Source organism: Podarcis melisellensis (genome assembly GCF_964234715.1).
Source record: "Podarcis melisellensis genome assembly, chromosome: 8".
Classification (NCBI taxonomy): domain Eukaryota; kingdom Metazoa; phylum Chordata; class Lepidosauria; order Squamata; family Lacertidae; genus Podarcis; species Podarcis melisellensis.
In genome coordinates this window covers 88,967,248-88,979,716 of record NC_138540.1, presented here as the reverse complement: position 1 = coordinate 88,979,716, position 12,469 = coordinate 88,967,248, and the positions used below count along the sequence as shown (strand labels likewise).

Here is a 12,469-nt window from a genome sequence, read left to right as displayed (position 1 = left end):
AGAATGACCGGGGGGTGGAGCTTGCATGCCTTGTGTGTGGCTAGTTAATGCAAGCTGAGGAGGTTTTTGAATGCTGGACGCCACGTGCTGCTGCAAACTTTGCAGTGCAAAGCCAGGCAGGGGAGCCATCTTAAGTTGAGGCTGCATAGGCCTTGTGGTGCATGTGATTCAGATTCTATTCAGTTGAACCTCTGGTTACAAAGTTGGTGGGGCAGTGTTCTCGAAGCTACCAGCATGAGTCTGACCAGACTGCAGGAGGACAGGAAGACTGGAGTGCCTGGAACAGGTGAGGCTGCAGGTCCCTTATTTTGGCTGCCGGTCCCTTATTTTCAAGGCTGCTGGTCCCTTATTTTCAAATCTGTAAGTTGACAGCTATGGGCCTAAACTGCCTTGGGTTAGGCTGGCTGGTGTTTCTACACATTCCAAAAAACGAATCCTCTCCTTAAACTGGAATGTGCTGCAGAAATATAAGAAATGCATCTTTTCCTCAAGGCGACTCGTCACTTATGTTATGCAGGTGGTTTTGTACTGCAAATAAATAGCCACAAACGTCACAGGTCCTTTCGATCTTTGAATTTATTATTATCAATAATAATAATAATTATTAACGGCACCATTATTAGTTGCTTTTTTTTATCTGAAATTCTCACGTTGAGAAAAGAAATAGCAAACTTTTTTTTCCCCTAGCGAAGAAAGTAGCAAACTTATTTCCCCCCCCCCATAAGCAATTTAAACTTTAGCACAATGTTCTCTTTTTTTTCCATATTTCAAACACGAAAATATATATATATATATATTATTTTGGAATATTACAAAAAAAGATAAATAGTATATAAAATTGTTTGAATAAATAAAGTGTCTATAAATAGTTTACATTTTGGTTTTTTTTCCGCTTATCGCAGTATTATAAGGTAAACATTGAGGGCTCATTTTAAAGGAAATAAAAATACACACAGACACATACGTTCCCCACAATAATTAGACGCAGGTAGTTAGCATCAACATTTTATATATATATAAAAGATTAAGAATTCCACCCCACCCCCTCATGGCTGCTCAGTCTCCCTTTAGCCCCTGATCTCCATCCTGGGATGCTCCTAGTGATCAGTGTAAATATGGGTGTGAAACAGCAAGACACACCTAGGTGGCTTTTTTCCACCCTTCCACCAAAAGACAGAAAACCACAGAGTCTCTTCTTTTGCAATCTCAGAAAAATTCAAGGCTCCTCCAACCTCCATTCTAGGGGCCAATGCTATTTTGATATTTGATTTTATTTTAAACCCAACTCTCAGCCCCTTGTCGTTTGTGTGCGAGGGGAAGGGGGTTGCCCATTAAGGCAGCGAGGTCCAGGCATTCACAGTATGTTAGAAGCAACCAGATATATATCTATTTTTAATTTTAAAAAATAAATAAACGAGGAGACCGGCAGAGGAAGCATCGTCACGATTGCACTTCTCCTCTGCCCAATTTCCAACCGCCGTGTCGTCTGTTCCCCCTTCCCAGAGAGGAAGTGTGAATCTGCTACATACAAAATGGGGCGGGGGCGACGAGAAGGGCGGAACTGCTCCATTTCCCCACTGCGGAGATATGTGGGGCAGCTTGGGGTTTGGAGGAGCGATGCTGGACGGGCAAGAGGAATGCCAGGGACTAAATGATCCATGGAATCCCTTCCAATTTGTCTGTGATCTCCATCTCCCCCCAAACCACAGCAAAAGAGTTTAGCAGACTGGGGAGGGATGAAGGAATGTTTTTTTGGGGGGAAGAGATCTCCTAGCTGCCACCCCGTATTAGCAAAATTTCACAGGATGGGGAAAAGAGACACAAGAGAGGTGGGCAGTTGGGATAATAAGCCTCGCACTTTCGGCTTTTATCCGCCCCAACCAACATGGCACTTTCGGAGGCAAGGCACTGTTTCTCCCTCTTTCTGCGTAGTTTTAAGAGGTGGGGGCGGAGCTCTGTAAGGGGTCGGCAACTGGCGGCCAGGGAGCCAAACCCGGCCATCGCCAATCTCTCTCTTTAGTCTCTCTCCAATCATCCTGTTTCGTCCGATTTGCGGTTTCCACTGCAGTGGTGGGTCAAATGATTTGGTGGTGGGTTTGTCATGCTAAAAAGGGGGGCAGAGGTCACTAGGATGAGGAAGAGCAAAACCCAGGTGAGGAAGCAGAGGGTGGGGGGGTCCCTGCCCCACTGTCAAAGGCTTACTGTGATCACCTGCCAATCACATCACTAACTACCTGCTGTTCGACGCAAGCGAGACTCTCGGCCCCTGACGTATTGGGTTGGGGGGCTGTGCCTCCTTCGAGCCAGCACAAGGCACTTGTGGGGTAAACACAACAAGCCACAGCCAATTTGGGTTGTTGTTCATTTCTCTCTCTCTCTTTTAAAAGGCGTTTTCCAGGCACATTTGGACGGAGGAGAGATGCGAAGGAGGGTTCCAGCCTCCTCTTTCGCGCTCTCCTCTCCCTCTTCCGTCAGCGAAAAGGACGCGGCGAAACACCAGGAAGTCCTGCGTGCGGCTTGAGGACCCCGGAGCAGCGACAGCTCCGAGGGATCGAGTCCAGAGGGTGGTTCGAACAGGCCCCACAAACCGGGAAGGTCATACGTAACACCTGCGCAGCGACAAATCACTCCCCGCATAAATCCGCAAACCGGCGAAGTGGCCGCAAGGCTCACTCGGAGACGGAGATTCGGTTGAAGATGGGCAGCCGGTTGCTGCTCCCCACGGGCCCGCTGGGGGCGTGGAAGTCAAAGACGGGCGAGTCGGAACCGCTCAGGCTGCTGGAGCTGCTGTAGCAGTCGGGGTCGGAGAGGGAGTTGGAAGAAGGTGTCCGGGGCAGGTTGGCGGAAGCGGCCGCAGAGGTCGGCGTCCCCGGGGCAGCGGAGAAGAGGTCCCGGTGGTGGGTCTGGAGAGGGCCGGACACGCTGGCTGACTTGCCACAGCGGCACGAGCAGCACCCCCCGGAGGCCGGGATGGCCAGGGCCTCCCCCAACGTGTGGAAGCGAGAGATGGGATCCGAGTTCAGGTGCCCAAATGTCGGGGAGAGGAGGTCGGCTGGGGCCGGAGGCGGCGAGACGGACGGCGCCCGGGCAAAGGAGGCCGGGTCGGGGACGCCGTGCAGAGGGGAAGAGCGTCGGCCGGCCGGCACCCCGGAGTAACTGACGCTCTGGCGCAGGAGCTGCGGCGACGACGAGGACGGCGAGCAGGCCTGCGCCTCCTCGATGGAGTGGATGAAGTGGCAGCGGGAGCCGTAGGGGCACTCGCCGTGGATGTAGAACTTGTGGCACAGCTCTGTCTTGTACTTGGGGTGGCGGCTGACCGTGCGCAGCTCGGCCGCGCCGTGGGCAAACTGGCACTTGGCTCCGTACTTGCACTTGCCCGTCTCGCTGAAGGTGCGGCACAGCTCCGTCTTGTAGCGGGAAGAGAGCGGAGGCGCCGCCAGCGAGGGCAGCTTGAGGGGAGGGAAGCCCGGAGGAGGAGGCGGCAGCACCTTGTTGCCCTCGATGAGGCTGATGGAGCGGTCCGGCCGCAAAGGTGGGCGGCGGGCGGGCTCGCTGAGGGGGCGCAACTGCTGCTCTGAGCCGGGGCTCCAGTGGCTGCGAAGTGGCCACAGCTGGGAGGAGTCCCCGCTGCTGTAGGGCGTGTCCAGGGAACAGGCGGAGTCGCGGCGCGAGGAAGGCATGTCCTGGTCTTCGCTCAGAGACAGGTTACGCAGGTTCTGTGGGGAGAGAAAGAGAGAGGCGTGAGCTTTCGGTGCTGCTGCCTTGTGATATATTTTTATGCAGAGAATGGACGGCCCTCTGTCATGGAGGACTCAAGTCGAGATTCCTGCATTGCAGGGCGTTGGAACGAATGACCCCCGGGGGCAGTGGCATGCGGCCAGCGGGAACTAGGCTAGCCCCCTAAGTGTCCCCCTAGAGCAGGGGTCCTGCTAGGTTTCATCAATCTGTCCCGCCACCAGGCGAGCAGGACGATTTCCATGGCTGTTTCCTGCACCCCGGCGGGCAAACGGGGCTTCAGTCCCCCCAATATTTAGGGACAGCGAGATCTGACTCGGGGCCCCATTGGGTCCTCCCCACCATCGGGAGAGTGGGACGGACAGCGTGGCGGTTTCCTGTTAACCTACAAAAAAGCTGACCACATGAACATGAACGCCACCACAACGGCGAGAGTATTGTTAGCACAAAACTGGGAAGGAGATCAAATTCCAACGAAAAGGGACTGGCAAGTGAAGTTGATGGAATACGCAGAGATGGGCAAGCTGACCGGGCAGTTAAGAGACCAAGAGCACCCAAAATTCAACAAGAATTGGAGTAAATTTTTAAAAATATCTGGAAGATTACTGCGGCGATTTTAATTTTTTTGACTGGGCTAGAATGACTCTTGTAAAGATAACTAGTAGAAACAGTGGGAAAGATGGTAAATAGAATATTAGATACAATTGGAAAGGCATATTATATAGAATTCTATGGACCCAAGTAAGAGGTGGAGGCAAGTCTGGTGCAAACCAAGGATTTGAGGAATGCCTGGTTGTCATTTTGGGGCAAGTCTTAATTTTCAACGGATGGAACGACTCTGATTGAGTATCAGTTCAGATGACAACCTTGAGCTAAGTTAAGAACCTTGAGGAATTGAAGGAGGAAAGTCACTCGGCTCCAGGGACAGCCCACAATTATACTGGGCTATTTTGACTGCTCAGACAAGGCATTTTGGTGCCAGTAATTCGTTCTGGTTGTGCGGATAAAATATAACTAATTCTGCAGGATAGGGTACACGGTGTGTGAAAACAGTCTGGATCAAATGATTCCCAGATGGCAGAGATGGCAAATTCCAAACACTGTCCTTCGGTCCCCAAAGTCAGCCTATAAATAAGTTTACAAACACAGGTAGATGCCGGAAGTGTGTTGGAGACCAAAAACCTGGGAGTATTGTCCCCTCTGAGATCCTGCCCTAGAAATGGCTGCTATGGGATACAATCAAGATTTCAAAGGAGGCTCAGCCTCAATCCTTCGCCCCTCTCTCCAAGAACGTCAAAAATTATATCCTAGTAATTGCATTTCTTTCCCACCTTTTCCCTCCCCTAGAGAGCTCAAGGTGGCATAGCTGGTTCTCGTTTAATCCCCACAACAGCCTTGCAAGGCAGGTTAGGCTGGGAGGGAGAGTGACTGGCCCATAATCTTCATGGTCAAGGGCAAGGATTCGAACCCAGGTCTCCAGGCCCTAGTTCTACATCACACTGGCTGCCGCGACAAGGCAGCTGGCGGGAAAGAAGGAGGCGGAGGCGCTGGGGAAGGGCAAACAGGTTTCTGAGAGCAGAGCGGGCCTCGCTGCGGAGCAGGAAAAGGTGACGTCAGGCAGTTTCATATAGCCGCGGTGGGCTGGGTCGCAGTTATTTTTAACGCTGGGCCTGCGCCAGAGCTGGAGGGGGAACAGCTGCTCTTCTGGCTGCGGAAAGCCAGAAAGATAGGGGAGGAAGGGAGGGTTGTGGGAGCCCAGAAAGCCTTTCACCTACTAGAGGCGCATTATCACTTTGCTATCGTCTGGGCTAATTAAGGAGGCAGGGAAGCATCTAGCTGCTGGAACTGGCCCAAAGGGGCCCACCGAGTCCAGCAGCCTGTTCTCGCCGGGCCAAATACCCCAGCAAACCTAGAAATTGGGATAGACTGCCACTGGTGCTGGAGGTTCCACAAGCCTGCGCATCTACAGTCCAACATCCTGTTTTTTGTACCAGATGCCAATATGGGGAAACCCTGTGAGCTCCTGAGCCGAGGGGGCGCAGACAAGGGCTGCCTCATTTCATAGCAGCACAGAATCACAGAGTTGGATGGGACCCCCCAAAGTCATCTAGACCAACCCCCTGCAATGCAGGAACAATTTGTTTCCAGCTCAACCAGCCTCCCAAGTTCGCCGGATTCAGTTTACTGGCATTTTGAAGCCACCGGTTTGGGTTCGGACCTGCCGTTCCAATTCAGATGGCTTGCGTTTTAAATGGAAATATCTCTCTCTCTGGGTAAAAAAATACAAGTTTGAATCAGGTCTGTGGACTTTGGCATTAGACGGGCCACGCCTCAAGGCGTCCCAAAGTCAAAAGCTGCAAAACAGCGTTGATAAAAAGACTAACAAGGGAAAACTCCCGTCTTCTAAATGAAATAGAATCATAGAGTTGTTGAGTTGGAAGGGATCTCTGAGGGTCATCTAGTCCAACCCCCTTCATGGAGAACCCGGGTTCCACAGAGTGTGCAATCTCAGCTTAGATGGTTGAGGAGAGACAAGGGAGACAGGCTGGACAGGGCACAGCTGAGACAGGTGGCAGTGCAGGTGCAGCCCAGGTAAGGCAGGCTAATGAAAGATTTGCTAAACAGGAATTGCTCGGCAGATGAGTGGCAGGAGCCTGACAAACAGGAAGAGGAAGTCCTGCCCCCAGGAAGTGGCAAGCATCTTTTTTTAAGGTGGGGGAGAGATTGCCAGGTAGCTAGCAGTGGAAACACACGTGCAAAGGGAAGGAAGGTTGTCAATGGAAGATCTCTGGCCAGGAAACAGACCATGAGATCTAGAAACTTGAAACGAATGCCGAGCAACAGAAAGGATGAAGACTCAATTTTTCTTCTGCGTCCCCACATGATTTCACTGTTCCCCACGCCTACAATCGAGGGCCCCTTCACCTTCTGGCAAATATCCAGAGTTGCACATTGGGCGTTATTAGGAATAGTGTGGTGCAATGGTGAGAGTGTCTAGGATCAAGAGCTGGGTTCAAATGCTCAATCAGCCGCATGAAGCTCGCTGCTGCCTTTCTCAGCCTAACCTACCTCACAGGGCTGTTGTGGGATTTAAAAGAAGAGAACCATGTACACGGCGCCTTGAGATCCTTGGAAGAAAAAGTGGGGTATATAACTGTAATAACTAAATAAGGTAAAATAGAGGGGGCCCTTCCTCAACTTGCACCAACAAACACACACTTCCTGAGTGGTGCTTACAGAAACCCAAGCTGCCCCAGACTTATCTGGGACTGAGAGGCCATAAAATGTCTTTGCGTAGGAAATCAGGTGTCAAACTAAACTTGCATGTGCTGTCAAAAATAAAAATGGACCTTCTTCAGGAGGCTAACCGCTGTTTATTTGTTTTTTTATCAAGACTTTCCAAAGCTGCAGGATTTATTAAAACCAATCAAAACAAGAGCACAGTCTCCCTGGGGGAAGTCTTTGCTTTAAAACATTTTTTGGGGGGAGAAATGAGAATTTTTTTTACACCCTATTGGCCAAAACCTGTAATATGGAAAACTGGGCAAAATATACCCCATGACTAGACCCCGCTTTTAAAATGCTGGGGCTAAATTCTCAAAGTGTGTGAGATCACAAGGGAAGAGAACACGACTGAGCATGTGTCCTGTTCGTCCCCAAATATAAACCAGGCTCCAACTATATCTACAATCTGGAGGAGTAGAAACTTTGAAAAACAACTTCCCCCTGTTTTGCCACCTGGCCTGTTAATCTTCACAAATCTGCTCCTTAATCATCCAAGCCACAAGACCCCTTATCAAGATGTGGCAAGAGTCAACACCTATTTCTCAATCTTTCACTGGCATGATCTGTGCCGTTCAGTGAACTGGGGGTGACACATGCAACAATAATGGGCTGTCGGTGCAGATTCTCTCGAATTCATTTTGAGATATTTGGAGATATTCTGCAAACCGGTCCTCCACGTAGCCGACGCAGCTTCTGAGTTTGACAGCTCATCCCAGGATGGGAGAACCTGCCCTCGTTCCTTCCTGCCTGTCAAGAAGGGTTTGCTCTGTTTAATTTAGCAGGGGTGTCTGGGGCTGATGGGAATTGTAGTCCAAGAAATCTGGCGGGCACCAGCTTGGCAAAGACTCTCTAGACCATGGAGGCCTGTAATAATAAGACCTCTTGCTCCAAAAGGCGCTCATGGCACGCACATTTTAAGGAGGAATATTTTGGGGTTCTGTTTTAAAGAAAGTATCTGTTTTGCAGGGTTCGCAGAAGGCTTCAAGAAAATGCAAGCTATTTCCTTGCTTACACAGAGGTAGAGAAGTCTTTTGCATATGTGATGAGGCTGACATTCACATGAGGACTGTCAGGTTTTGTGGATGTGGTCGCAAAGCTGCTCCCATTGATGTGGGCCTTGCTTCAGAGGAGTGGGCTGTTGCTTAACACATCTTCTGCTATGGGACTGAAAACACGTCGCCTCCAACTAATTGCGGAAATTTACCTTCACTCAACATCTGCCCGAAGTATTCCACGTAACCCAAAAACTTTAATTCCTCAATTTCTCAATCTAGCCAAAGCCTTCTTGGGCTCCCAACTGAATGAACCCTTTATCGGCGGGTTGTAAACTAACTTGCTTTATTTATGATTTGCACAGCCTACCGGGAAACAAAATCAGGCTTGCATGTTTATTTTTAAAAAATCCTATGTAACTCTCACCGTAAAGTCCCAAGGACATGTTACAACAGCAAAACATACATTCAACAAACAAATGATTCAGGCCCATTCAGTTTTTTTCTATAGAGGAAACTTTGTCACACCCTCTCAACAAAGATAAATGTTTTGCTTGATTCAATTGTGGTTTTTTCTTGTCCCTCTCCTGAGGAGATCAGGTGGTGAACAAGGTTCCTTCTCCATCCCTATTTTATACTCACAACAACCCTGTAAAGTAGGGCAAGTCATTGGTCTGAAGTCACCCGGGGGATCTGAACCCCAGATCCTAATGGCTGGGACCTAATCTAGCACCAGACTGCATTGGCTCCATTATATACCAAATATTATTTTTTAGAACTCTTCTTACAGATTCTGCACAGAAAATTCAAACTGCCGCAGCGACTCTGTGCAGGTCAATGACAGAATTTCATTTCCTGGGTCTTTTGCGGGACTGAAACCCGCGCACCAATCCTGGACTGTTGCAGTTTAAGCAAAGGGCTTGTGAAATCTGAAGTCGGAGTGCTTTATAGCATTCGCACACAAAAGCCTGCTTGATTTCACAGCCCCAGCCAAGGAGGAGGAAAAGAAGAAACAGAACTATTGACCTAGAAAAAAGCGCTGTTCCTCCCTCCAGGAAGTAAGCCAGCAAAAAAAATATGTTCCTGTCCCCTCCCATTCCCTTCTGAGCCACCCAATTCAATTTGGAGAGAGCCGGGTGGGGCAGAATCTAGGAAGGGGGCACAAACAACCCCCTGCCAAAACAAAGTAGTCCAACAGGCAACACTCTCCCTCTATACAGAACCACATTTCTCAGATTCGTATTTTTCCTCAATAGAAGCAGGATAATCAGAAAGGGAATCCTGCAAAATAACTGGAGCCCCTCGCCAAGATTTTCCAGGTAAGGATGAGAGCTGGGGAGGTGATATTCAGGGTTCAAAATGGGTGTGCTTTGCAGAGTAGAGCCACATTAGAGAGCAGGGGGGAGAAAACCCGGATTCCCAACACTTGCCAGGATTTTAACTCTTTTGTCTGAAAGGTGGCACAGAGCTCTGTGTCACTCAAAAGCTTGCGTTGTCATACAAGGAAATCTAGACGCCCAAAAAGAACCATCTTACTTTAAAACACACACACACATAAAATCTCTCTCTCTCTGAAATAAACACACCACCAATCGTATGGAAAATGTGTCCCAGGCTGTGCTGGCAGAAGGAGGTCAGGCAGCGGGTGCTGTCAACAAGAAACCGCAGCGCCCCAAAGAAATTTTCCTACCCAAAAGTCAAAAAAAGGACACTCTCCTTCCTCCTAGCTCTGAAGTGGCGTCCACTTTAAAAAATAAAAATGACACCCAGTGGGTGGAGGCAGGGAAAATGGCCGGTCCAGCCCGGGATGTAGTTAGGTCTAGCAGTAAAGAAAGAGATCATTAAGTTTTACTATCCGGCGACCAGTAATCTCAAGAGGGAAAGGTTCCTGTCTGATCCAGGGATCTCTCTCTCTCACACACAAATATATTTCTAACTTCCAAGGTTACACCAGCCCACAGAGCTGCCAGCAAAATCCCTTCCAACAATCAGTCCCTAGGAGCCAAAATATCCCAGCCAAATCCAGGACTCTTTCCAGTCTCCCGTAACCGTTCCCGGATCTCCGGTCTTTCTGGAAAGTCCAAAACCAATTTGGCGACTCGGTATCGGAGGAACAGGACGGAAAGGAGGGGGGAAAGGGAAGGGGTGGAAGCGGGGGGACATCCGACCTTCCTTTCCGACCTCGGCTGGGAAGGAAAGAGGGCGAAAAGTAGTTGCCAGAAGCTGCGTAAAAAGCCCGGAACCCAAAACGCATGCAAACCGCGCGCTGAAAGCTTTTCTCTTTCATGGAGAGCATCTCCTTCCTTCGTCTGGGAGACAGTCCCCAGCCCCTCCGCGGCTTTTCCGCGCTGCTGCGCGTACCTGGAAGATGGTGTTGACGTCCAAGATGGAGCTCATCGCGCTACGTGGGGCTCTCGGCTGGGGCTCCGGCTGCGCCGCCGCGTAAAGGCTACTTGCTGAGCTGCGCGCGTCGCGTCTCACGCGGGGAAGCTGAGAGCGCAGCGCCGGGGCTGCGCCTTTTATTAAGGGCTGGCGATGAGCTCATGGGGCGGAGACGCGGCAGCCGGAGCTGGAGGTTGCAGGGAAGGCGGGTGCCCAGAAAGGGGGAGAGGGAGCAGGGAAGAAAGAGAAAGAGGACCGAGGGGGAGCGCGCAGGAAACGGAGAGGAGATTTATTCGCCGCTTGTTCTTGCCAGGGCAACCTACAGAAACAAACGGACCCAAGCCACATTTTTATGGTTTCCCAAACTTGGGTCTCTCCAGTTGTTTTTGGAAAGCAGTGCTAGCTAGCTAGCTTTCTTTCTTTTATATATACTGTATATAATTTTTATTAGTTTTTTTAATATATCATTTTCAACAATAATGAAACATACTTTTACTTCTTATTCAAATTTTTGACGTCCATCAATCCTGTCTGAATATTTTATCTCTCAGTATGCATTTCTTATCTTCCCTATTGCATTTCAAACTCATAACCAAAATCTCCTTTTTCTGCTTTGTAACACTTCATATATTTCTCCCTACAAAACTTCTTGTAGTCCTACTAGCGTAATTTGTTGATTACAGTTGCTCTTCAAATAATTCATATACTTCTTCCAATCTTCTGTAAATCTCTGGTCCTGCAGGTTTCGAATCCTTCCTGTCATTTTGTCCAATTCTGCATAGTCCATTAATTTCGTCTGCCATTCTTCTTTCGTCGGAATTTCTTCTTGTTTCCATTTCTGGGCTAACAATACTCTTGCCGCCTTGGTTGCATATAAAAACAATTTAACATCTTGCCTATTAATGTCCTGACCTATAATACCAAGTAAAAATGCTTCTGGTTTTTTTAAATGTATATTTCAACATCTTTTTCATCTCATTATATATCATTTCCCAGAAGTTCTTTACTTTTTTACATTCCCACCACATATGATAAAATGTTCCTTCTTTTTCTTTACATTTCCAACATTTATTATTTGTCTTATACATTTTAGCTAATTTCACTGGTGTAATATACCATCTATACATCGTTTTCATCATATTCTCTTTCAAAGCATTGCAGGCTGTAAATTTTATGCTTTCATTCCACAACCCAGTGGCGTAGCGTAGGGGGGGGCGGCCGCACCGGGCGCAACATCTGGGGGTTAGGGTTAGGGGGCGCAAATCCACGGGTTAGGGGGCACAAATCCACGGGTTAGGGGGCACAAATCCACGGGTTAGGGGGCGCAAATTACTTGCCTTGCCCCGGGTGCTGACAACCCACGCTACGCCACTGCCACAACCTTTCCCATTCTTCAAGGAAAGCCCTAACCACTGGTCCTGCTAGCTCGGAATGGTGGGAGTTGTAGTCTAACAACAGCTGGGGACACAAATTTGGGAAACACTGTTCTAGGTCAGAGAAGTTTAGAGTTGGAAGGCATGGAGTCCAACCCCCTCTTGCAATGCAGGAATCGCCACTAAAGTGTCCTCTTTGACATATGGTCGCTTTCAGATTGTTTCCCAATCTTAATGTGGTAACCTGGCCTGGGTGCCTTCGGGCGAAGGTCGAGGGATAACAAGATTTTATTTATCTAACTTATCTATTGCCGTTCTTTAGTGCCCTTTGTCCGAGGGTCACAGGGCGGCAAAAATGCATCACGTAGTAGCAAAGAAAACAATAACACCCCCCACCCCATACACACAGCTTAAAAGGCCATATGTGGGGCTCCCTTTGAAGGCGACCCGGAAACTACAACTGATCCAGAATGCGGCAGCTAGACTGGGGACTGGGAGCGGCCGCCGAGACCATATAACACCGATCCTGAGAGATCTGCATTGGCTCCCAGTACTTTTCCAAGCACAATTCAAAGTGTTGGTGCTGAACTTGAAAGCCCTGAACGGCCTCAAAGGCCCAGTAGACCAAATCCACCTCCATCTTTCAGCCCAGACACTGAGGTCCAGCTCCAAGGGCCTTCTGGTGGTTCCCTCGCTGCATGA

General features: G+C 49.3%; 1 protein-coding gene across 1 annotated transcript; it reads right to left on the bottom strand.

Moving 5' to 3' along the window:
* Positions 1-558: 558 nt before the first annotated feature.
* On the bottom strand, positions 559-10,516 carry ZFP36 (ZFP36 ring finger protein). The gene is made up of 2 exons (XM_081920116.1): positions 10,374-10,516; positions 559-3,716 (listed from the first exon to the last, which is right to left on the bottom strand). Exons 1-2 carry the CDS (start codon positions 10,407-10,409, stop codon positions 2,670-2,672), a joined length of 1,083 nt encoding a protein of 360 aa, XP_081776242.1. The 5' UTR covers positions 10,410-10,516; the 3' UTR covers positions 559-2,669.
* Positions 10,517-12,469: the final 1,953 nt, after the last annotated feature.

What these genes read in the sequence shown, in the direction of transcription:
- ZFP36 (XM_081920116.1), bottom strand. Translation starts at nt 10,409, where the DNA reads ATGAGCTCCATCTTGGACGTCAACACCATCTTCCAG. An exon ending in ACGTCAACACCATCTTCCAG is followed by an intron (nt 3,717 to 10,373) that starts GTACGCGCAGCA and finishes CTCTCCCCACAG; the next exon opens with AACCTGCGTAACCTGTCTCT.